The sequence below is a fragment of the Mesoplodon densirostris genome, chromosome X (genome assembly GCF_025265405.1).
Source record: "Mesoplodon densirostris isolate mMesDen1 chromosome X, mMesDen1 primary haplotype, whole genome shotgun sequence".
NCBI classification, from domain to species: Eukaryota; Metazoa; Chordata; class Mammalia; order Artiodactyla; family Ziphiidae; genus Mesoplodon; species Mesoplodon densirostris.
The window spans coordinates 103,684,199-103,710,342 of record NC_082681.1 but is presented as its reverse complement, the minus strand read 5'-3'; the positions used below and the strand labels follow the sequence as shown (position 1 = coordinate 103,710,342).

The 26,144-nt window shown below is 40.2% G+C and overlaps 1 protein-coding gene and 1 long non-coding RNA gene across 2 annotated transcripts in view; one reads left to right on the top strand and one right to left on the bottom strand.

Annotated features, from left to right (window-relative positions):
- Window positions 1-18,804, bottom strand: part of LOC132481593 (uncharacterized) — a 170,105-nt gene extending 151,301 nt beyond the window's left edge. The window contains exons 1-2 of the long non-coding RNA XR_009530834.1: window positions 18,740-18,804; window positions 12,735-12,815 (exon numbers count right to left, since the gene is read on the bottom strand). This is a non-coding gene — a long non-coding RNA (uncharacterized LOC132481593). The remainder of the gene's footprint in view (window positions 1-12,734; window positions 12,816-18,739) is intronic.
- A 106-nt stretch (window positions 18,805-18,910) lies between these two features.
- The window catches only part of TSPAN7 (tetraspanin 7), a 146,849-nt gene continuing 139,615 nt past the window's right edge, over window positions 18,911-26,144 (top strand). The window contains exon 1 of the mRNA XM_060086903.1: window positions 18,911-19,178. Coding sequence (XP_059942886.1) covers window positions 19,098-19,178 — 81 coding nt within the window. The 5' untranslated portion in view covers window positions 18,911-19,097. The remainder of the gene's footprint in view (window positions 19,179-26,144) is intronic.

The window sequence follows — 26,144 nt, the reverse complement described above, 5'->3', positions numbered from 1 at the left end:
CAGAGGGAGGAATCAAAAATTTTCAGATAGGTTTTAAAACCATCACATTCTCCGACTATAGAAAGACTATCCAACATGCACCCCCATGTTCACAGCAGCACTATTTACAATAGCCAAGACATGGAAACAACCTAAATGTCCACTGACAGATGAATGGCTAAAGAAGATATGGTACATATATACAATGGAATACTACTCAGCCATAAAAAGAATGAAATAGGGCTTCCCTGGTGGTGCAGTGGTTAAGAATCTGCCTGCCAATGCAGGGGACATGGTTTTGAGCCCTGGTCCGGTAAGATCCCACATGCCCCGGAGCAACTAAGCCTGTGCACCACAACTACTGAGCCCACGCTCTAGAGCCCGAGAGCCACAACTACTGAGCCCGCGTGCCACAGCTATTGAAGCCTGCGCGCCTAGAGCCCGTGCTCCACAACAAGAGAAGCCATGCCCGCGCGCTGCAACGAAGACCCAACACAACCAAAAATAAAAACATATAAATAAATAAATTTATTTTAAAAAAGAATGAAATAATGCCATTTGCAGCAACATGGACTGACCTAGAGATTATCACACTAAGTGAAGTCAGAAAGAGAAAGACAAATACCATATGATATCACTTATATGTGGAATCCAAAATATGACACAAAAGAACTCATCTACAACAGAAACAGACTCACAGACATAGAAAACAAACTGTTGGTTACCAAAGGGTAAGGGGGTGTGGGAGAGGGATGGAGTGGGATTTTGGGTTAGTAGATACAAACTATTATATATAGGATGGATAAACAACAAGGTCCTACTGTATAGCACAGGGAACTATATTCAATATCCTCTGATAAACCATAATGGAAGTTAATATGAAAAAGAATGTGTGTGTGTGTGTGTGTGTGTGTGTGTATATGTACATATATATATATATATATATAACTAAATCACTTTGCTGTATAGCAGAAATTAACACATTGTAAATCAACTATATGTCAATTAAAAAAAAGAAAGACTATCCAAAAACTAATGGGCAATCATGAATAGGAGGACTATGATGGATGCCCTCTACAAAAGGTATACACCCAAATATTGACAGTGTTTAGATTAAGGTGTAGAATTATAGAAGGGTTTTTCTTGTATATAGTTTCTGAATTTTCTTCAATGAACACATAGTCCTTAATTAAAAATAGATATGCAAACACATCCTCAAATCTAAGTTTGATAATTAAGTAAGAAAAAAAATTCAGGATAAAATGTCAAACAGAATACCTTGTAAACCAAATTACAAAAAACTTTTAACAGCTTTATTGAGATGTAATTTTATATCATAAAATTTAATTGTTTTAACTGTACAATTAAATACTTTTTAGTAACTTTATAGTTTGTAACCATCACCAAAATCCACTTCTAGGACATTTCTATCACCCCAAAAAGATTCCTCCTACCCACTTTTAGTCAATCTCGATTCTCACTTCCAGCTCCAGACAACCACTATCTAATTTCCATGTTTGTAGATTTGCCAGTTCTCATACAATATGTAGCCTGTGTCTGATTTCTTTCCCTTAGCAAAGAGTTCTTGAGGTTCATCCATGTTGTAGCATGTATCAGTCCTTTGTTCCTTTTTATTGCTGAATAAAATTCCATTGTATAGATATGCCACAATTTGTTTATTTACTCTTAAGTTGATGGGTATTTGGATTGTTTCAGTTTTTGACTACTATAAATAATGCTGCTACAAACATCCACATATAAGTCCTTTAGTGAACACTGCTTTCATTTTTCTTGGCTACATACTCAGGAGTAGAATTGCTGGGTCATGTGGTAAATGCATGTCTGTCTTTTCAAGAGACTGCCAAGCTTTTTCCAAAGTTGCTGGACCATTTTACATATCTGCCAGTTCCCATTTCTCCATATCTTCCCTAACACTTTTCAGTGTCTGTCTTTCTGATTGTAGTCATTCTTGTGGATGTAAGGTGGCATTTCATTTTATTTTTTATTTGCATTTCCCTAATGACTAATGATATTGAGCATCTTTTCATCTACTGCTTAGCCAGTTGTATGTCTTCTTTGGTGAAACATTTATTAAAATCTTTTCCTTGTTTTTAAGTTTATTATTTGCCTGGCTATTGAGCTATAAGACTTCTTTATATATTCTGTATATAAGACTTTTATCAGATATATAATTTGCAAATATTTTTTTCTAGTCTATAACCTTTCTCCCAGTCTGGAATTTAGATTTTATGCATTCAATAGTATAATTATCACCAATTATATGATTTTGTCCATGGAATGCACCAAATTTGAAGTACATTGAATTAATGAGAAGGTGTGCTTTGGTAGAGCTCTGTTTCTAAGGTTTGAAATTGAAAAGGCAATTGTAGTTGTCCAAGAGCTGGCAATAATTTAGTTACTTTAGAAACCTTGTAAATTAATCTTGACCACCAACTTGGACCAGGAGAAAAAATAAAGCAACAATATACAAGAGGACTAAATATATCCTGAAAAAACAAATCAGTACATTTAATACATGTCTCTACCACTGGTTTAAATTCCAGAAGCACTGAAAATCGTTTTGCCTCAATTATCTAGGGATTGGAAATCAAAGTATAAGACCATATTTTCCAAAATGATAAACTAAGGGTTTTCTGAGATAAGCATTTCTTATTTCAAAAGGAAAGCCATAGTTCTGGATTTTAATTTCACAACTGAAATGTAAGTCATTTTAACATTTTATCTGCATCTGGATGATTTTATCAATGTAAAATAAAGCAGGTGGCTCAATTCAGCAAATATTTACTGAGCATCTGTTAAATAAGACCCTGTGCTAGGTGAGGCAGGGAATATTAGGACAAGAATAACTGTTCAATTGTGGTTTACTTAACAAGATAACAGATAACCTAAGTGGTGAGATGTGCAGAATAATTTTATGAGTTGCTACTGATAAGCTCAATTCTGTATTCCGCTAGTGAAGAGTAAAACTGTATAAGAGGATATAAAAATGAAACTCTTTCTGCCTCAGTTTTGTCTGAGTCCCCAAAGGAGGAGAAAAACCAGTACGTTACAAATACATTCATGTGCCCGAAGACTTGCAAAAGTAATGTTTTTCAACCTTCAGCACATCATCTCTTTTGAAGACATATAAATGGTTTCAAGGGGCCCACTCAGCTTCACACCTACCTCTGGGTTTGGGAGACTGATGCCTGACCCTCTCAGAGACAAGTTCAAATACTGAGAACAATTTTTTTCAATTATTATACATTTTCTTATGCAGAGGGAAGGACTGAACATGTGCATTTTATTATTTTATCTCTACTTTTGAGAAAGTGGGTATTTTGTTTGCTTATCCTACCAGTGTTTGAACATAAATATTAATATTTCCTCCCTTTTTACATAAAAGTTAGCATATGCACTGTATTACATCTTGATATGTTTACTTAATATTTTAGAGTTTGTAGCACATCAGCACAGAAAAAGCAGCCTCAATCTTTTCATAATTGCAGAGCATTTTGTTGTGTGGATGTATCATAATTTTTGTGTGTGTGTGTGGTACGCAGCCCTCTCACTGTTGTGGCCTCTCCCGTTGCGGAGCACAGGCTCCGGACGCGCAGGCTCAGCGGCCATGGCTCACGGGCCCAGCCGCTCCGCGGCATGTGGGATCTTCCCGGACCGGGGCAAGAACCCGTGTTCCCTGCATCGGCAGGCGGACTCTCAACCACTGCGCCACCAGGGAAGGCCTGTATCATAATTTCTTAAACCAATCCTAAATTGATGGACATTGGGTGGCTTCCAAATTTTTATCTATTATCAAAGTTTTAAAAAAAACTACAATGAATAACCTTGCATATAAATTTTCTTATATATGTGTGTGCACACTTTTGGTAGATAAATGTTCATTTTGATGCCTGTAAAAGTTTTCCAAGTCTCCTTAGGTCTGCTTAGAGACACTGTATTATCTATATAATCTATTCAGCTACAAAAGAAACACTTGACAGAATAAGTGACATGTACATGCACACATGTACATGTCCAGAAGAATTCCCGGGTCCAAACTGCATGTGTAATTTTGATGAATACTGCCAAATTGCCTTTCATAAGAGATATATTTACTATTTTCCACCAGAAGTGTACACGGGTGCTTGTTTCTTTACAGAGAAGGCCGTAGTTTTCAATGAACTCAGTTGTTTTTTTAACTAAAAAACAAACAAACAAAAAAAACCCCCAAAACCAAAAACTAGTTTTACAGACCCTCAGCCGAAATCAGGCTTTAGTTTTTCCCTATGTAGGCAAATCCATTCTTCTCATTTGCAGACAGGCAAACCCAAGTGCAAATAGGTTCTTTTCTAAATATAGGCCTCAAGTTATTACATTTTAAAACATCTTTTCTTCTGGTTTCTGCTAAAATTTCTGTTTATATGATCCATTTAACTGTTTCTCCTTAAAATTTTGAAATATTTGATCCATCAGGACAGAGTTGTGGTAGCTCCAAATGGAGATATAAGCTCATGTTAATACACACTGTAAAATCACTCCACTTCTTTACTCAAAGAAGTGTCCCTGGAAGCTAAACATTATCAAATTCTCCCATACTGTCAGAAATATTACCAGAGATACAGAGAACTAAAACACCTCACATGTTTACAATTTATCTTTCGTATGCTTTTCCACATAACTAAAAATTACTTAAAATACAAAATCACTCATTTAGAAAAAGATTTTTCAGATAATTTTCCCATAAAGAAAAATTGATTTTTTTTCAGAGGAAAACAAGCTTGGTGATACTATTAACATAGTTTGTTTTAAAATAATGACATGAGGTTGATCAAAAATTTATAATGCTTTGATATATAACCCTATATGAATAAGCAGAATTTGGGGTCCTATTAATGTGTAGTGTTATAACAATAACCACAAAGACTCACATATTTATGGTGCTTTACAGTTTACAAAGCACTTCCATGTACATGATAATAATTCCAGCTGCCGTTGGTTATAAAAACCAACTGTACACTAGAAAGTATTAGTCTCTTTTCATCCAAGATGAGGGGAATGAAAACGCATTGTTTGCTTAAGGACAAAAAGCCAGTGAGCGGTAAACCATAGAGACGGGAAGTAGAATGGTGGTTCCTAGGGGCTAGGGCGAGGGGGAATGGGGAGTTATTGTTTAATGGGTATAGAGTTTTAGTTTTGCAAGATGAAGAGTTCTGTAGATGGATGGTGGTGATAGTTGCACAACAATATGGATGTGCCTAATACCACTGAATTGTACTTAAATGGTTAAGGTGGTACATTTTCTGTTATGTGTATTTTATCACAATAAAAAAAACCGGGGGTGGGGCGGGGAAACCCAGTGAGTGGTGAAGCCTGAATTTAATTTCATTTTGATCCAACCTTTTCCTTCTACTCAGAGCAGTTATCCTCATGTTACAGATCAGGGGGACTAAAGCCCAGAAGGACTGAATTGACTTTAGTCACACAATTATCAAGTGGCAGAGTTGAAGTTCAATCCAATGGAAGTGATTTTATAAGCAGAGGCTAAGCACCGGAAGTCAAAATAAAACCAAGGACTCATCTAACCACTAAGGGTTGGGTAATATTGCGTTAATCACTTTACCTGCCTGGGCTGCAGTTTACTAAGTTGTAAAATGAAGGAATGGATATTGATCAAACTATTTTTTAAAAAAATTCAACATTTTTAACCATGACTTACGGTAAGAAATGTTTTATATTGACCCAGTACACACACACACACACCACCTTGCCCTAGGTTGGGTTTCCCAGAAGCAGACCTTGATGTAAGGATTTGATTGCAAATGATTTATCAAGGATGTTTTCGGGAGAAAGTGGTATGGGAATAGAGGTGGCAGAGCAGGAAAGGTGCAGAAATCAACCAAGGATCAAATTTCAGGTGAAGTCTCAGCCTCAGCCTGATCCCATGGGAAGCTCTGGAGCATAAAATACACCAGAGACTGACTCGCTTTGGGACAAGCTAGCTGGGCTTTCATATTTCATCCCTAGTCAATCACTGGTTACAGGCCACCCCAGCAGGATGTAACCTCCCAGGCATTTAAGTTCATGGTACCTGTGGTAGCCAGTCCCCAAAGGTGGCCTCCAATGATCCTGGCCTTGTAGTATTCACACCTTCCTGCCTACGCTGTTCCATGGTTGGTCACTCTAACCAATGAAATACAGCAGAAGTAATGGTATGTCACTTCTGAGATTAAGATATGAAAGACTGTGGCTTCCATTTTGGATTCTCTCTTTCTTCACTGCCTCTGTGGGAAGCAAGGTCTCATTTTATGAGCAGTCCTATAAAGAGGTCCATGACATGGACTCTCATAACAAGGACCTGAGGCCTCCAGCCAACAGCCAGCAAGGAACTGAGGCCTGCCAACAACCACAGGAGTGAGTCTGAAGGCAGATCCTCCAGCCCCAGTCAAACCTTGAGATGACTGCAGCCCCAGCTATTAGCTTTACTGAAATCTCATGATACTCTCTAAGCTAGACCCACCCAGCTAAGTTACTTCTGGATTCCTGACCCTCAGAAATTGTGTAAGATAATAAATGTTGTCATTTTAAGTCACTAGGTTTTTGAAAAATTTATTATGTGACAATAGATAAATAATACAAATACATTGGGCTACCATGTCTCCAGTAGCTGAAGGGAGGTTTCCTGAAAAACTACAGGGAAGATTCTTTAGGAAAGAAGTACAAAGACACTGAGGGATGGGCAGAACCAGCAAAAGAGACCTGAGGTGATGTGAGCAGAGCATCAACCACGTCTGCTATCTCTCCAAAACAAATGGTTCATGAAACAACACTTTGATAATTTCTATTTGATTATACTCTTATTTGGTTTATTAAGGGCTGGGAGTGAGCCCTTAAATTGATTTCACAGTTCACTAACAAGTTGTGACCTGCAGTTGAAAAACAGTGAACTTAATCATCTTTGAGGTTCCTTTTAGATCTAAGCTTTTGTAATTTGGAGTTGGCACAGTGCTATTACATTAACGACTAATATTTATTGAACACCCACTACGCCATAACTATTCCAAGCACTTCATATATATTGCTTCATGTGAAGACAATAAGGTAGTAACTATTGATATCCCCATGTTACAGATGTGAAGACTGGTAAGTGGCAGAGGCCAGGAGGAAACCCAGTCAGTCTGCCTTCAAAACCCATTGTCAAGAGCGCAGGCGCCTACATGTGACTGTTTGGGTTCAAATCCTGATGCCAACAGTCAATCAATAAATGTTTCTAATTATGATCATGATATAACCCAATTATTGGCAGCCATCAGCTCACTGACGGGGATAGTTCTAACAAAAGGAAGTTTAGGATCAGGGTCATGCATATGGACTGAATTTAGAGGTTAACTCACTGATAATCAGCTCAATGTTCCACTCTGCTTCAGCCATGCTGGCCCAGGCTTCACCTTAAATTTAGCCACTTATACATTTAAATAAGATGGGGCTCTGGTCTGGGTTATTTAACATCTGCATGGTTGAATATCTAAAGTACATTTCACTGTAAATAGAAGGAATTTCAACATACTCATTTTTATGTATTGTTCTATTAAAGTACAAAGATACTTCTCTAATAAATGAATCTAACTAAAATACATTAGTCACCATTATGTAGAGAATATTCCTACTGAAGTCAGTGAACACTAATCAATCTTTGGGTTTGAAAAATAGGGTCAATAAACATTACAATATAAATGACTAAAATGGTTAAAAAATGGACTTCCCTGGTGGTGCAGTGGTTAAGAACTCACCTGCCAATGCAGGGGGACACGGGTTCCAGCCCTGGTCCGGGAAGATCCCACATGCCGCAGAGCAACTAAACCCATGTGCCACAACTACTGAGCCCGAGTGCCCTAGAGCCCGTGCTCCACAACAAGAGAAGCCACTGCAATGAGAAGCCAGCGCACCGCAATGTGCAGCCCCTGCTCGCCGCAACTAGAGAAAGCCCGTACACAGCAAGGAAGACCCAACACAGCCCAAAATAAACAAATTAATTAACTAATTAAAAAAAACTGCACAGAACCTGTATATCTGGAACTGTTACCTTTTGGCTGAATTCTTCTGAGTCACGTTTCCATCAATTATATCTTTTATGTCACAGGATAAATACAGCATTTACACAGGTAGTGAAGTCAGTATAAAAGCATAACATCCTTTTAATAGAAGATTATGAGTAATCAAAGATTTATACACCTGCTGAGTGAATTATCTAGAGCTGGACACATGTAGGGGATACATGTCAGGAAGATATTTCAGCAGCTTTGTTGTCAGGTGACTTGAAGGATTTAGAAAGTAGAAAGAAAAATATGGTTTATGTCCCATTTCATATGCTACTGTGTGATTATGGATTACAGGGCAACAAGGGTGACTGCAACCTAGCTTGGGACACTGTTAGCAGATGTAAGACACTGTTCCCCTGTCACCTATTTTTAAGAAAAAAACACAAAAGACAAAACCCACTCATTTTGTATACATTGCTAAAGAGGGAGTTACAGAAAGTATCATGGCTCCCCCAAACCAAATATCAATCTAGATATCCTGAAAAATTAACAATTTAAAATAAAATTTTTTCTGGGCAGAAGACCTATATAGACATGTTTCCAAAGAAGACATACAGATGACCAACAGCCACATGAAAAGATGCTCAACATTGCTAATTATTAGAGAAATGCAAATCAAAACTACAATGAGATATCACCTCACACCAGTCAGAATGGCCATCATTAAAAAAAAATCTACAAATAACAAATGCTGGAGAGGGTGTGGAGAAAAGAGAACCCTCCTACACTGTTGGTGGGAATGTAAATTGGTGCAGCCACTATGGAAAACAGTATGGAGGTTCCTCAGAAAACTAAAAGTAGAGTTGCCATATGATCTAGCAATCCCACTCCTAGGCATATATCCAGACAAAACTATAATTCAGAGAGATATATGCACCCTTATGTTCATAGCAGCACTATTCACAATAGTCAAGACATGGAAACAACCTAAATATACATTGACAGATGAATGGATAAAGATGTGGTACATATATACAATGGACTACTACTCAGCCATAAAAAAGAATGAAATAATGCCACTTGCAGCAACATGGAGTGACCTAGAGATTATTATACTAAGTGAAGTAAGTCAGAAAGAGAAGGACAAATACCATATGACATCACTTATATGTGGAATCTAAAACATGACACAAATGAACTTATCTACAAAACAGAAACAGACTCAAAGACATAGAGAACAGACTTGTGGTTGCCAAGGGGGAGGCGGGGTGGAGGAGGGATGGACTGGGAGTTTGGGGTTAGCAGATGCAAACTATTATACACAGAGTGGATAAACAACAAGGGCCTACTGTACAGCACAGGGAACTATATTCAATATCCTGTGATAAACCATAATGGAAAAGAATGTGAAAAAGAATGTGTGTATATATATATATATATATATATTTAACTGAATCACTCTGCTGTACAGCAGAAATTAACACAACATTGTAAATCAACTATACTTCAATGAAATAAATTAAAATAAAATAAATAAAATTTTTTCCAATGATAAAGGAAATACATGCTTTCACAAAGCATTTAGTAAATGCAGAAGATGTAAAGAGTAAAGGAAAAATATCAAAAAGTGATTAGATATCAGATCATGAGGTAATCATTATCACTATTTATATGTGTGTGTATATATATCTCCAAATTGGCATCATACTATATGTGCTTTTTATAATTTCATTTTTTCACTTAAAAACATACTATGGGAATTTTCCTATGTCAAAGTATTCTACTTGAACGTTAATCTGATAGAATTCCATTCTATGGACATAGCATTTGTAACAGTCAGTATCCAGCAGGCAAACAGAAACCACTCTACACGTTTAATGCAGGAACAGACTTAATGCTAGTAACTTGCTACAAAGTTATAAAACATGCTAAAAAAAAAGAGAGAAGGGTATATATTAGTTAGCTATCACTATGTAACAAACCACTTCAAACTGACTCGTGTAAAACCAGAATTTACTTAAGAAAAAATTCTGTGGTTAACAATTTAGGCTGGATTCATCTAGGTATTTCTCTGGTCTCAGTTGAGGGCCCTCATGCATCTACAGTTGGTTGTGGGTTGGCTTTGCTGATCTTGGCTGGGCTCCTTTACATGTTTGGGGACCTCAGCTGGGACAAGAGGACTGGCTAGACTCAGACCCACATGGTTTCTCACTCTCTAGCAGGCCAGTGTGGGCTTATTCCATGGCAGTCACGTGGCTCCAAGAGAATGAGCAGAAGCCCGAGAGTCCTCCTGGGACCTAGGCTTGGGACTATCACAGTGCCATTTTCTCTACCTTCTATTGTTCCAAGTAAGGAACAAGGCCAGCCCAGATTCCAAGAGTAGAGAAATAGATTCCACTTTTTATGTGAAAAACTGCAAAGTCACATTGCAAAAGGGTGTGGAAACAGGGAGAGAAAGAATTCTGGCCAGTTCTGCAAACAATTGATCACAGTGTGTCTTACCTAGAAACCTGAAAGCTGCCACCACTCCTGGGGCTGGAGCCCATATGTGGGCCATTGCACCTGTGACACTCGATGCTGATCTGTGAGAGGTACTACTGCTGCCTCTATTACCACTGAGCAGAAACCCAGGAGTCCATAGCCTTACTAATCTGTTAAAACTGCCACAGATGTTTTGGGAACAAATAGTTGCCTGTAGTAATTGTTGCTGCCTCTATTGCTATTGGAAAGACCCCCAGAGACAGACAAAAAGGCTGCTCTCTTTTCCACCTTATAGTCTCCCCGCCAGTGCCTCCCAGTAGCAAACCTCATGCGATGCAAGCTGAAAGGGAATATGGAAAATGTAGTTTACTGGTTTCTAACCACCTGGGATACAGAGAAGAGCATCGAAAGTAGAGCTGAGAGTCAAATGAAAAGTGACTGCACAATAACATCATTTATTTAACTAATCCCCTGTTGCTGGATACTTAGATTATTTCTCTGGAAATACAACATAAATGTAGAAAGCAAAGCCATCCATGGGACAGTTTCTGAACCCAACGGACAATGATATTTAATTGTTAAGAAAGGCATTTAAAAAGGGATGTGTCCTTGAGCTCAGCAGTAAAAATGATATGTAAAACAGAACAGCTCTAAATAGCTCTGCTCTGTCCCTCCAGAAGTAGATGTGTGTCATCATGACGGGAACAACACTGTTCTATCCGTGTGGAGCTTTAATGACATAGTTTACCTCAAGAATTATTTTCTTCACATTGCATTCCCATTTGGTTGAGGTCAAAAGGAATTATTCTGAAGTCATAATTGTAATTTTTGTACCCTCATATATACAAAAGTTTTACCTGAATTTCCCTATGTTCAACAGCCAAAGGATAAATATAAAATCCCAATAACAATTTTTCAAAAAGCATTTCTAGGGTTTAGCCTCTATAGTGTTTCTTTTTAATAACTTATTTTTATTATAAATGTAATACTGCTTGTAAAAAAAATCAAATGAACATTTTCAGAGGTGAAATGCCATCATTCAAAGCTTGTCATATATCTTTCATCCTGATGTTTTCCTATGAATGATCTAATACATTTTATTATTATAGTCACAGAAGAATAATTCTCTTCTGTAACTTGTTTTTATAAGTAAAAATTATATATTTTATATATATATGTGTGTGTATATATCTATATGTTGATAGACCTTTTGTTTTAATTCAGTATAAATATACCTAACATATACATAACATATAAATATACCTAACATATAACATATCACATATACCTACATGATAGCATTCTATAGTATGGATACGCTCAAATTGATTTTATTGTTTGTCTTCCCCAGAAGAGTGCAAGCTCCCTGAGGATAGGGACCTGGTTTGGTTTGGTCACAGCTGTATCTCCAATGCTTAGACAAGCACCTGGCAAATACCAGGTGTTCAAAAATTTTGTAGAATGAATGACTAAATGTCAAAACACTTCTAATGAATACTTATGTTGTTTCCATCTTTCACTATTCCAATAATGAATTTTGCAATTAGTAATCTTATAGATACGTGTTGTACGTTTATTTATTTTCGTAAGGAAAAGTCATAGAGGAGGAAATGCCGGGTCAAAAAAAAAAAAAAAAACACCAAAATTGAAGAACTTCAATCCCTCTCGAATTCCTCCCAACATGTTCAGAAAGTCCCCAGTGGGGAGGGAGGTAGCACTTGTATTTAAGAGTCTGGTCTTCCTAGCTGTCACTTAGACCTGCCACTATAGTCTCACAAGTGGAGTCCTGTTACAAAGTGGCACTGGCCTTTTCCTTCTTTTTAATTTGTGCTGTTTGGGGAAGTTGTCTGAGATGCTTATGTTTCCACTCCATGTTCTGAGACATTCAGCTGTCATTCTGTTGAAATGAGAACAGTACCCTTTGTCCCGGAAATTTTTTGTTAAGCAAGCTATACTGGCTGTAAAACTTTATGCTCCCAATATCTCTATGAAATTGTTTTTTTCTAATCTAGCTTTTTTTTTAAACATCTGCTTTCCCCCAAGGCTCAGGGATAAATCCCTAATGAGGAAACATGAGGGCCTGCATCATTCATTCCATGTATAATATATATCGAGCTGTCCTCAGAACAACCCTAATTCTCTGAGACTTATACCAAGGCTCCTTAGACCAAATCTGCAAACCTTAGTTCTCTTGTCTCTTTGGTTGAGTGCTATCCTGAGTGGCTTTTGCAAACATACCTTTAGCAGGTCCAGTCTCAGTCCTGTAGACATTTCTGAATCCCAGGGTAAAAGTCACTTGCAGTGTTCAGGTAGGGATCCCTGGAAACACACAGATATATTAATAAATACAGAAATTTAGATGAATGGACCTATGCTCAAAGTTCACTTAAGCAAATTCTCAAAACAGTTCAAGGTTTCCCCCCCTTCAGCCCTAAAAACTTTAATATTTTAATCTTTTGTGTAGAGGGCTTCCTTTATAAAATAGCCTCTTTTATTATAATGTTATATATGATCATTTAGGAAAATAGAGTATATATAAAAAATGGGAAATAAAATCACCTATAACCCCACCCCCACCCCTGAGCTACCAGTGTGAACATTTTATACACATTTTCTTCCAATTTCTTTTCTATATGTTCTTACATAGTTCAGGTCATAGGGCATATAAAATTTTCTATTGTTTTATTTTTCCTTAATGTTATAACAAAAATGTCCTTCTGTGACTAAAAAAAGTTCTTCATATACATACCCGCTAATAACCGTAAACTAGTCCCTTGTTTAGATGTACCATATACTGAGATTATGCATTTTAAAAGCTGTCCTCCAAGTTTACTCAGACTAGAAGTAAGTCATATTCAATTCCTCCTTTTCCTTCATTACCCAAATCCACTTAGTCCTGAAGGCTGTCTATTGTATTTCTGAACAATTTCTTTTATCTGTCCCAGGGATTTCAATCCCAGCTAGAGCATATAGGGAGCTTTTAAAAATACTGATTGCTGGGGCCCCACCAGAGACCGAGTTAACCGGAATCTCTGGGGGATGGAGCCCAGGCATCCACAAGTCTAAATGCTCCCCAGTAGATTTTAATGCAGCCAGAGTTGAGATGCACTGCCTCGGCCCCTCCTCCAGACCCACTTCCACTTCCCAAGGCCCAGCCCTCATCATCTCCCAATTAGGTTATTGCAGTTACCTCCTAACTCTTTTCCTGTTTCTAGTCTCTCTCTTCTGCAACCTCTAATCCTGCATACTGCTTCCCAAATTACTTTGGTAAAAACATGGGTCAGATCACATCACTCCCCTACTAAACAAGAGAGTCAAACTTGGCCTGAGTAAGGCCCTCCTCCAACCTACATTTCTGCATCCTTTCCTACTCGGGGTCTTCTAGTGCACCTCACCTGAGGTGCAGGTGCTCATCTGAGTTAGCTTTCTGCCTTTGTTCATGCTGTTCCGTAGCCCATAATGATCTCCTTCTCCATTGCTCAAAGACCACCATTATCTTATACATATTTCAAACACCACATCCTTCTTCAATCAGGCAGCAATCATCTATTGAATGACTACTATGTACCATCCATCTGTTCAACATTTTTTGAGTTGCTATTGTATCTAGGTACTGGGGATACAACAGTGAACAAGACAGACAAAACTACCTGCCTGTGTGGAGAGGAGGACAACAAAACAAGCACACAAATAAGAAAATGTTAGATAAGTGTGATGCAGAGAATTAGAATATATAGTGACTAGGTGGCTATTTTCGACTGGGTGGCTATTTTCATCTGAAATGGCCTTTCCAAGGAGGTGACATCTATACTGAGATCTAAATGATAGGAAGTGAGGGACCAGCCATTCAGAGTTTAAGGGGCAAAGCATTCTAAAGATAGGACCAGCTAATAGGAAGGCTTTCAGGCAAAATGAAGTCTGGTTGAAGAGCTGAAAGAAGGCCAGAGCAGCTGAAGCACAGGGGTACAGGGGGAGTCATGGGAGAGGAAGTTGGAGTCAGCTCATGTATGCTTTCTAAGTCAGGGAAAAGAGTCGAAATCTGATTCTTTGGGCAATGATGGGAAGCCACTGGAGGGGTTTAAGTGAGAGGGTGACATGATATGGTTTGCGTTTGAACAAGATCACTCTGGTTGCTGTGGGAACAACAGATTGAGGGGGTGACAGTAGGAGCAGGGACCACGTAGGTGCTTTGGTGGCAGTCTGGTTCTCCTCCAAGTACTTGCTCCATTTAAGACAAATAAAAATCAAAAGCTCCTCGTTTTTGAGCAAAATATTAAAATTCTTATCATCATCTAACAGGACCTGGATGGGCTGACCTCTCTCTAGCCTCCTGTACACTATCTTTGCTCCTGCTTACTGAGCTTTGCTGATCTTTTGTCAGCTCCTCAAATATATCATTCCTTCAGGCCACAGGGCCTTTGGACTTGCTGTGGTTGTATGTTATTTGTGTATGTGATAAAATATACATAACATAAAATTTACTATTTTAACCATTTAAAAGTGTACAATTCAGAGGCATTAAGTGCATTCACAATGTTGTACAACCATCACTACTCTCTAGCTGCAGAACTTTTTCATCACCTCAACAGGAAACACTGAACCTATTAAGCAGTCACTTCCCATTCCCTCCTCCCCCAGCCCCAGGCGACCATTAATCTGCTTTCTGTCTCTATGGATTTGCCTGTTCTGGATAGTTCACAAAAAGGAATAATACAATATGTGGTATTTGTATGGCTTCTTTCACTCAGTATAAAGTTTCCAAGATTCATCCATATGGCTTCCCCAGTGGCGCAGTGGTTAAGAATCCGCCTGCCAATGCGGGGGACACGGGTCTGAGCCCTGTTCTGGGAAGACCCCACATGCCGTGGAGCAACTAAGCCTGTGTGCCACAACTACTGAGCCTGCGCTCCAGAGCCTGAGAGCCACAACTCCCGAAGCCCGGGCACCTAGAGCCCATGCTCTGCAACAAGAGGAGCCACCGCAATGAGAAGCCTGTGCACCGCAACAAAGAGTAGCCCCCACTCACTGCAACTGAAGAAAGCCCAGGCGCAGCAACAAAGACCCAACGCAGCCAAAAATAAATTTAAAAAAAAGAAAAAAAAGATTCATCCATATGGTAGCATGTGTTAGTACTTCATTCCTTTTTATGACTGAATAATATTCCATTGTATGGACTTACCATAGTTTGTTTACCCATTCCTTAGTTGATAGACATTTGTTTAAGTTGTTTCCACCCTTCAGCTGTTGTGATTAGTGCTACTGTGAACACTCATATACATGTTTTTGTTAGAACACCTGCTTTCAACTTTGTCACACCTAACAGTGCTAGGTGATATGGTAGCCTTGGTCATATTTTGAGGAACTAGAGATCAGTGAATCTTAGACATGTATTAGTTTCCTGTGGCTGCTGTAACAAAATATCCCCAAATGGGTGGCTTAAAATAACTTAAAAATTTTATTTTCTCACAGTTCTGAAGCCCAGAAGCCTGAAATCAAATTGTCAGTAGGGCCATGCTTCCTCTGAGACTAAGTAGAATTCTTGCTTGCCTCTTCCTAACTTCTAGTGGTGACAGTCAATCCTTGACGCTTTTGGCTTGCAGCTGCATCATTTCAATCAGTCACACGGCATTTACCCTGTTTGTCTCTGTGTCTTCACATGGCCCTCTTCCTGGGTCTCTTCTTCTTTCAAGGATACCAGTTATATTGGATCAAGGGCTTACCCTGTTCCAGGATGACCTCCTCTTAACTTAAATAATTACACCTGCAACAACACTATTTCCAAATAAGGTCACATTCTGAGGCAATGGGGTTAGGACTTCAACATCTCATTTTGGAGGATACAATTCAATCCATGACAAACTGACAGATATTACTGTGCTTCTGAATCCCCTGGGGATCTTGTTAACATGGGCTTGCGGTGAGGCCTGAGGGTCTGCATTTTCAATAAACCCTCCCAGCTGATATCACTGCTGCTAGTTCACTGATAGGGTGGCTGACTGGTTTTGGTTTTAGCAATAAAAATCCCGAGTTAAAGGAAACCCCTCAGTCCTGGGAAAACTGGCATGGTTTGTCACCCTATTATATCACAGACCACAATTTGAATAGCAAGGATCCAGCTATGAACTATGGTAATTTGCCCATTAATTACATTGCTGACTAGTCATATTTATCTTTACATTTAAATAACTTATTTTTGCTAGAACAGTCCAAGTTTTCAAGAATCTGGACCCCAAAAAGCTCCAAACTATGAAATGGTGAGTTAGTTGAGCTGATGGCGCCGTCTGTGAATATCATATATTAACTCATGAAATTATCTATGATGCTCAGCTGTGTCCCTGCTGGGTTGAAAATGGAGATTTCTGACCCCTTTACAGAGTAATTATGCATGGGCAAGAACTTTTTTTTGGCTAAGAGTACTCACTGGGTTTGAAATCTTCAGTATCCTTTTTTTGCTGCTGCCCGGGGACTGTAAAAATGAAGGAGGAAAAAAAAAAGAAGGAGAAAGCTCCTTTCCGAAGTTGGGTTTGAGCTCACTGCAATATGGACAGCATCCCTCCACTCTTGATTCCTATTAGGACCACCTGAAGAACTTTAAAAACTGCTGAGCCCTCACTCCGGACCAAAAGACTCAAGCTACCTGGGGTTGGGCACAGGCAGTCATAGCTTTGTTCTTGTTGTTGTTGTTTTAAGTTCTCCAGGTGATGCAAATGAGCAACCAGAGTAGAGAATCATTGTGCAAGGTCTTCCTTTATAAGAGAAACCTTGCCAATCTGTTCCCTAATCTTCTTTTCACCTGCACCCATATTCTTCTTTACTCCTCTCTATGCCCACATACTTTTTGTTATGGTTGATCATTACCTTAAGCAAGTTCTCCTCTTCCTCATATTTGTGTCCTGTTTATACAATGACCTCACTGACCTGGGACCACGTACAACCCATTGGCGGTAATAATTACTCCTGCAACTGACCTTGGCAGGCTTTCCTCAAGCTTTATTGACTGTTTTTCACTCTTTCACAAAAGGTATCCTTAACATCATCCACAACTGAGTTAGCCTGTGATAGTGTTGCTGTTTTGACTGCAGACTCTCTCAGGAATCAAGTGAAATCTCCCACAGAATCTGTACTGTGTGTTCCTCTACAAACCATCCACAGGAAATCTGGGTGGAGCGTACATTACTTTTTTATTGGGATATAATTCACATGCCATAAAATTCACCCTTTTAAAGTGTCCAATTCAGTGGTTTTTAGTATATTCACAAAATTGTGCAACCGTCACCACAGTCTAATTCTAGAACACGTTTGTCACTCCCCAAAGAAACCCCCTACTCACTAACAGTCACTCCTCATTCCTGCCGCCCCCTGCAACCACTTATCTATTTCTGTCTCTATGGATCTGTCTATGCTGGACGTTGCCTATAAATGGACCGTTCAACATGCGGTCTTTTGTGTCTGCTTCTTTCACTTAGCATATTTTGAAGGTTCATACATGTTAAAGCATGTACCAGTACTTCATTCCTTTTTGGGGCCAAATAATTTTCCATTGTATGGATGTACTATATTATGTTCATCCATTCATAATTGATGGTCATTGGGGTTGTTTCTGCTTTCTGGCTATGGTAAATGGTGCTATGAACATTCATGGACAGGCTTTTGTGTGGACAAGTTGTCATTGCTTTTGGGTCTATACCTAAGAGTGGAATCGCTGGGTCATATGGTAACTTTATGTTTAGCTTTTTGAGCAACTTCTGAATTGTTTTTGAACTGTATTTTTTGACCTTGAAACAGTTCTCTTTTAGTGTGAGGTGGTCTGTACTTGTTAGGGTGGGAAAAATAAGTCTCAGGGACTTTAAACATTTTTTTTCTGTTATCTGTTATACATTTTATGTGCAGGAACAATGGTACCTTCATACAGAAACTTCTTGTCATTCGGTTTTATCATTTCAAAATGTGAGGAAATCTAAAACATGGAGCTCCCGCGTTGGCAAGGATTGGGGGTGTCTGTCTGAGTTCCCGGGTTCCTGACCATCCCTCCAGCTGTATCTCCGGCCACCTGTCACAGTCTGTTACTGGCACAGACAAGGCCTGCTTGTTCCAAGGACATGACTACTGGGCCACTTCCATCTGAGAAGGCCTGGTGGGGCGTCCAAATGCAGAAACCTGATTGCTTTCCGGGGACAGCAATAAACCAGGTGCAGACAACCCTGCAAATGTAAAGCCCCATTGTGTACAAAGCAGAAACTCACGTGCCACGGCGGCCACAAAAAGGCCCTGACCTTCCACCCGGCCTCCATCCAGGATCTCCTATTCCCTCCTGGCTGCCCTGCCCTGCTCCTCGGCTCGGGGTCTGAGCCTGCGCGGGCTCGCGGAGGCGGGCGGCCTTCTACGCATGCGCAGTCTCTGCCGGCCTGTTCCTTCAGTGGGGGCTCTGCCGAGTGCGCGCTCACGCACACGCAACGTCTCGTCTGCGCGCTCACGGGGCCTCTTGCGGCACGCGCCTCCGCCCCGCCCGGCCCCGCCCCGCCTCCTTCCCCCTCCCGCGCGCCAGCCCGCCGCACGCCGCTGCCGCCGCCGCCGCCGCCGCCGCCGCTGGAGCTCTGTAGTATGGCATCGAGGAGAATGGAGACCAAACCTGTGATAACCTGTCTCAAAACCCTCCTCATCATCTACTCCTTCGTCTTCTGGGTGAGTGGCCACGCCTGACCGGTGGCTGGGCCGCCGTCCATCGGTCAGTGTAGTGATGCTACGGGAAGGGAAGGGGGAGGAAAAAACCCAAAGCAAATATCAAATCTCGGTCCTCTCCTTCAGGAGACAGGCGCAGGGCTGGGGCTGCAGGATGGCGGGGTGCAGGCTTGGGGCTGCTCAGACCCTGGACCCCGCCCGGTGCAGGGTGTAAGGGGCTGCGTGGTGGCGGTGACTGCAGGTTGCCGACCTTTCCAAAATATTTTAACGCATTGACTTATTTTTTAAACTCGCGGGTTAGGGTCAGCCTCTGGGGAAAGTTGCGGGTTATTCGTCTGTTTTCCACTCTGGACACCCCTCCCCACCCTCCCTTAGCAGCCCGTTCGCGGTGTCTCTTGGAGCTAACCTGTGGCCGGCTGGGAGCAGGCGCGAGAGCTCAGGGTTTGATCCCAGATTCCCGGTTATTCCCGACCCCGCGGGGCTGCGAGTGGCTGGCGCTGGGAGCCCTGAGCTGCCTGGCTGGGCAAGGGCGACCAAAGGCCTCCAAACGCAGTGATGGGGGGCGGGCGCCGTTGCCGCGCGGAGACGCACAGAGGGGAGAGGGTCTTACATAACCCAGGGGCATGTTTGCGCTTTCTCGGCGACCCAGGAGATGGGTCTTAGGACCCTTTTCCCACGCCCTTGCACCCTTACACTTATCTTTCTGTCATTGCGTAAACCCAATCCGCAGAGCCCTGGGGAAGGACCCCAGCCGCTTGGTGACAGCAATAGCGCCTCAACTCTGCTCCCCATCTAACTGGTGCTGCTACCGGTCCTTGAAGCTCAATGCAGAAGGATGACGTCAGCCCCTCAGCCGAAGCCTTGGGGGGCTGCGTGGTGCACTTCGCGGAGCTATGCGCGCTTTTGCGCGCGGGAGGAGGAGGAGAGGGGCGGGCAGTGGGGTGCGGGGGTTGCTCCAGGCTTGTGCCTTACCTCATCCTGTTTGGCAATTCGTGGAATCAGTGCAGGGCTGACACTGCAGTGATTCATTTGAAGTAGGTGGTACCTAAAGATCATTCCCCATTATTTCTCTATCTCGACGACTCCCTTCTCCCCAAGTTCTCCTTTCCTACACGAAGCCACAGCCACCCTGCAGGAGAATGAATGTCTGTCCCCCCCCCCAACACACACACACACACACACACACAAATAATCTGGGTCATTTCAGCTTTCAAGGCAGTCATTTTGAAACCTGAGGCTCTGCAGAAAAAGCCAATCCTGCCTTTGGTTGTTTTTCTCTTTGCCAATTAGCCCTAATTGGCCCTAATTTTGGTTTGAAACTGGAGCACAGTGCTTTATGAGGTACCCAGACTCGGCTTGATGGTGAAACAGGCTGTTTGTAATGACCAAGGCAGGAACTGAGATTTATTAAGGATTTTAAAAAAAATCCCTAATGCGCCCCCGCGGACATTCCTTGTCACTGGCATTGGTGATTCTTCAGGTCGGGAAATTGTGGACTCTGGAGACCAAGCATACCAAGAACTCTGCAGTGAGATAAGATAGAATAACAGGTATATCACACAAGGCAACCACAGAAATGGACTTTATTTGGACTGAAAACAACACAGGTTGAAAAATTTCAGCAGTGGAATTGTGAGCTCTGCACAGATCCTATATAATGTTTTTCTTGGAAAAAGCAATAATGCATGCTGGTTGCTGAAACTTCCCAGTAGCCATTCCTCGGAACTGGCTTAGCTATTTTTGTTTGTTTGTTTCATTAAATCTCTTTGTGTTTGGTCCTTTAGTATTTTCTTAACTTCCTATTTGTTACTGGAGTAAATCATATGGGTGATTATTTTTAGCTTCCTGAAAAATCTTTCAGCATCACTGCAGGCTGGTAAAGAAGGGAGTCTTCTAGACGAAGCCTTTTCATATGAACTCTTTAACTCTTCTTGGCTTACCTTCCCCCCACCTCATGAATCTAATTACTTAATGCACCCTGATACATCTTAAGCACAGAATTTTATGTCCTCTGAAGTTCCTTAATGCCTGCATTTTAATTTTTTCCTACTTCCAAGATTTCCATAGTCTTAAAGTGTTTACCTAAAGCATTTTCAGTAGTTTAAATAGCCTTTAATAATCATTTCATACTTCACAACCAAAGAATGAGATCTCTCCAGATGCAAGGGTATTTTAAGCAAGACATTTTCATTAATAAACCTTGGTCCAAATGCTGTGTTCTCCATTGTACCTTAAATGCTGTTTTTCTTTTTAAACAGCTTTATTGAGAAGTAATTCACATAACATATAATTCACCCTTTTTAAATTGTACAATTCAGTGGGTTTAGTATATTCACAGATTTGTGCAACCATCACCCCAGTCAATTTTAGAACATTTTTATTACCTGAAAAAGAAACCCCATGCCCTTTAGCTGTCATTCCCCTTGTCCTCCCAATAAGCCCCACCACCCCAAGCAATCACTAATCTTTCTTCTTTAAAAAAAAAAAAATTATTTATTTATTTTGGGCTGTGTTGGGTCTTTGTTGCTGCACGTGGGCATTCTCTAGTTGCGGCAAGTGGGGGCTACTCTTTGTTGCGGGGTGCGGGCTTCTCATTGCGGTGGCTTCTCGTCGCGGAGCACCAGCTCTAGGCGTGTGGGCTTAAGTAGTTGTGGCTCGCGGGCTCTAGAGCGCAGGCTCAGTAGTTGTGGCACACGGGCTTGGTTGCTCCATGGCATATGGGATCTTCCCGGACCAGGGCTTGAACCTGTGTCCCATACATTGGCAGGCGGATTCTTAACCACTGCGCCACCAGGGAAGCCCTAATCTACTTTCTGTATCTATAGATTTCCCTTTTTTGGACATTTCATCTAAGTGAAATCATATAGTATGTGGTCTTTTGTGAATGGCTACTTTTGCTTAGCATAACGTTCTCAAAATTCATCCATGTTTATTCCTTTTTATGGCCAAGTAATACTCCACTGTATGCCTATATCACATTTTGTTCATTCATTTGTCCACTGCTAGACATTTGGGTTGTTTCTGACTTTTGGCTATTATGAGTAACAGTGCTACAAACATTTATGTACAAGTTTTTGTGTGAACATGTCTTCATTCCTCTTGAGTATATACCTAGGTGTGGAATTGCTGGGTCATATGGTAACTGTGATGAATCATTTGAAGAACTGCCAGACTGTTTTCCAAAGTGACTGTACCATTTTACATTCCTGCCAGCAGTGTATGAGTATGTTGATTTCTCCACATCCTTGCCAACATTTGTTATTATCTGACTTTTAAAATTGTAGCCATCCTAATGGGTATCTCATTGTGGTTTGAATTTGAATTTCCTTGATGAGTAATGATGTCGAGTATCTTTGTATGTGCTTATTGGTCATTTGTGTATCTTCCTTGAAGAAAGGTCTCTTCATATCCTTTGCCCAATTTTTATTTTATTTTTTTTATTATTGAGTTGTATATGTCCTTTATGTATTCTTGACTCAAGTCTCTTATCAGGTATATCATTTGCAAATATTTTCCCCTATTCTGTGTGTTGTTTATTCACTTTCTTGGTGGTGTCCTTTGAAATACAAACATTTTTTATTCTGATAAAGTCCAGTCTACCTATTTTTCTTTTGTTGCTTGTGCTTTTGGTGTCATATTTAAGAATCCTTCACCAAATGCAAGACTATGAAGAAAACACTGTCTATAAGAGTGACAACAATTCAGTAAATGCAGTTGATAAATTTATCTTTCTCTGGCACCTAGAACTGTCTGGCACATAGTAGGTACTCAAATATTTGTCAAAACTTCTGGAGTTATGTTAGGTAATTAACAAAGAGGATGATCTTGGTGTTCTTTTAAGTGAAAGATGGAGGAAAGATTAGGCAGAATTTTTTTCCTTCCTGTTCTCGGTGAATCATTTTAATGGGACTGCTTCTCTTCCCTTACCTCAGTTTAGATTTAGGACTAGAAGACATTTGAGCTTAAAATGGTGGTAGACCAGTAGCATCAAGAGATTGATATACTTACAGTTATGAAAGAGAGAGCTTTGTTTTATCTGGCCTCCTCTTCTATCTATAATCACTCTCCCTCTCTGAGATGTTCCTCTAAAACAGTGGTTCTCAACAGGGGACAATCTTGCCTCCCCCCCCAATAGTTGGCAATGTCTGGAGACATTTTTTAGTTACTGCTGGGAGTGGGGTGCTATTGGCATCTAGTTGGTAGAGGCCACAGGTGCGGCTAAGCATACTACAAGGTATGGGACAGCCCCTCACAAGAAAGAGTTTCATGGCTCAAAATGTCAGCAGTGCCTACAACTTCTGCACTAGTGAACTTTACATAGTATACTAGTAAGTCCTATGTAGAAAAAGAGAGTCTTATGCAAAACTCCTAATATATACTGTTGTTTGGAACCACCATACCCTAGCATTCTCAACACAATCGCAAGTAAGAAGAAAGACATTCTCCATGGTGTACCATAATTCTTTGTTTGAAGACAAAGGTAGGTAGTTCTTTATATAATAGTGTTGAAATGGATGGGACGATCTGTCCTCCGGTTAGATAGCATCACCTGAATGTTAGGTAAATGGCTCCTTTATTCTCTTTGATTTGTATGTTTCATTTTCAGGTTTATAAAAGAGGAGGAAAAAAAACACACCTAGGAGTAAGTTATCCTGTGCTTTAAGACTAGCAAACAGTGCCTGGCACATAACAGGTTTACTCTGGAAGTATTTACTTAATGAGTGAATGAATAAATGAAATTTTATTGACTACCCTTGGGCTCATGTATTTATTTTAACTCATCTCAATTGGGAGGCTTTTTTTTTTTTTTTTTTTTTTTTGCGGCACGCGGGCCTCTCACTGCTGTGGCCTCTCCCGTTTTGCGGAGCACAGGCTCCGGACGCGCAGGCTCAGTGGCCATGGCTCATGGGCCCAGCCGCTCCGCGGCATGTGGGATCTTCCCAGACCGGGGCACGAACCCGTGTCCCCTGCATCGGCAGGCGGACTCTCAACCACTGCGCCACCAGGGAAGCCCTGGGAGGCTTTTTAAAATGATACTTCCTGTCTACCTGTGGTGGTTTAAATGTGTTCCTGACAGTGATGTGTGGAAAGGTGGGGTAGAGGACTGTATAAGACTTACTTATCCTAATGTTAGTTCAATTATTATATTTTTATGATCAGCTAGTTTGCCGGACATTTTAGTTACCTAAAATTTTAATTGGAATTGAATTTGCTATGTTTGAATTAAAAAGATATCTATCTTACCCTAATACAAAAATATCTCTCCATGACAAATACAGTTTTTTCAACAACAAACAGGAAAACTATCAATATGATGCTTACAAGGTAAATTCCGTTTTTAAAAAAATTTTTGTTGGAGTATAGTTGATTTACAATGTTGTGTTAGTTTCAGGTGTACAGCAAAGTGAATCAGTTATATGTATACATATATTCACTCTTTTTTAGATTTTATTCCCATATAGGCCATTATAGAGTATTGAGTAGAGTTCCCTGTGCTATACAGTAGATAAGGTAAATTCTGTTTTGATTTAGACATTTTTAAATGTATTTTAAACACTCATCTGTGTTCTGAGCTTAGATTTAAATCCACTACAGCTACATCCACTAAATAATACTGTGAAGAGAAATATCCTTGCTTCATTCCAGTGTATATTGGATTTGGTTTCTTTGATTATCCAGGGAGGCAGTTAGCTTTATCAATAGTGCTATCAAATTCTCTTATAGTGAAATATTAGTGATTTTTTAAAAATTTGGGAAGCATCGCTAATCTTTTTTGGGGGAAGATTGAAAGAAATAATAGTCAAAATGTTTCTTCTCTTTTGTCATCCAGAAAGTTTAGGTACTTGGGTTAAATAGAGGGGAAAAAGTATTAAAGAACAGCCCCTAATGTTTTTACAGTGTTTGAATTTGGGCACATACTAAAGTTTATACATATTCCTTTGCATATCGGTGAAATTCAACAAACATTCATTGAATGTCTTATATGCCAGGTATTTCAGTAGAATGTTTACCAACTTTTACTAGCTGCTGCTTTTAGCATGTTACCTTCATTTCTAAGTAATGTAGTTAATCTACTACTGCTGGACTTTTCAGTATTAGATGTTATATATTGTCTTCCTACTATGGAAGATCAAGATCTAGCTCTCCTACCACCTTCTCCCTCACTCTCATCTTTCCTAAATTGGGTAGACCCCAATATATCTTTTATCAGTTTATCATTATCATATATCATCTTGGTTAGAGCAGTAGTCAGTGATCACATTAATGCAATTAGGTAAGCCTATTCACAGCTGAACCATGTAGTGTGTCTATTATGATTGCTTGCCCATCTTTTTGTTTTCCCTTCAGTTAAAAATTGCCTTGTTTTATCCTTCGCTTGTTAATTTTCTTCATTTATCACTAAATTATCCCCGTATTCTCCCCAAGAACTGCATATCTTCACTTAGTGTATTGAAACACTCTGTGTATCCTATCAGTTTCCTATTCTTAGAGACATTTGTCCCAGAGCATTCTGACCTTTAATCTGGGCTAGTGTTCGCTGGGCCTTTGAAACAGCTGATATCATTATAATCTCCCTTTACCATCATCCTGGGGAATCCTGTCTCCTTTTATGTTGTATCCTTGGTTTTCTAGTTGTCCAGTCTTCCTCTTTCTTGGTCGTTCATCCATTTTGGTGGAGCAAATCTCCTTAGTAACTTTCTGGAAAAGAGTGCGTGGGAGGTTAATTTTTTGAGACCTTGCAGGTGTGCAGATCTTACTGTGCTCTTGCATTTAATTTGATAGTTTGGCTGAGTATAGAATTCTAGTTTGTAAATCATTTACCCTCAGAACTTTGCTGCCACTTCCTCTTTTCCCCAGGTCTCTTGCTCTTGTTACTGTTGAGAAATCAAATGTTATTTTGATGATTCTTAAACTCTGCTGTTCTTTGAAAGCTTCTGGAATCTCTGTCTTGTTCCTAGTGCTCTGAAA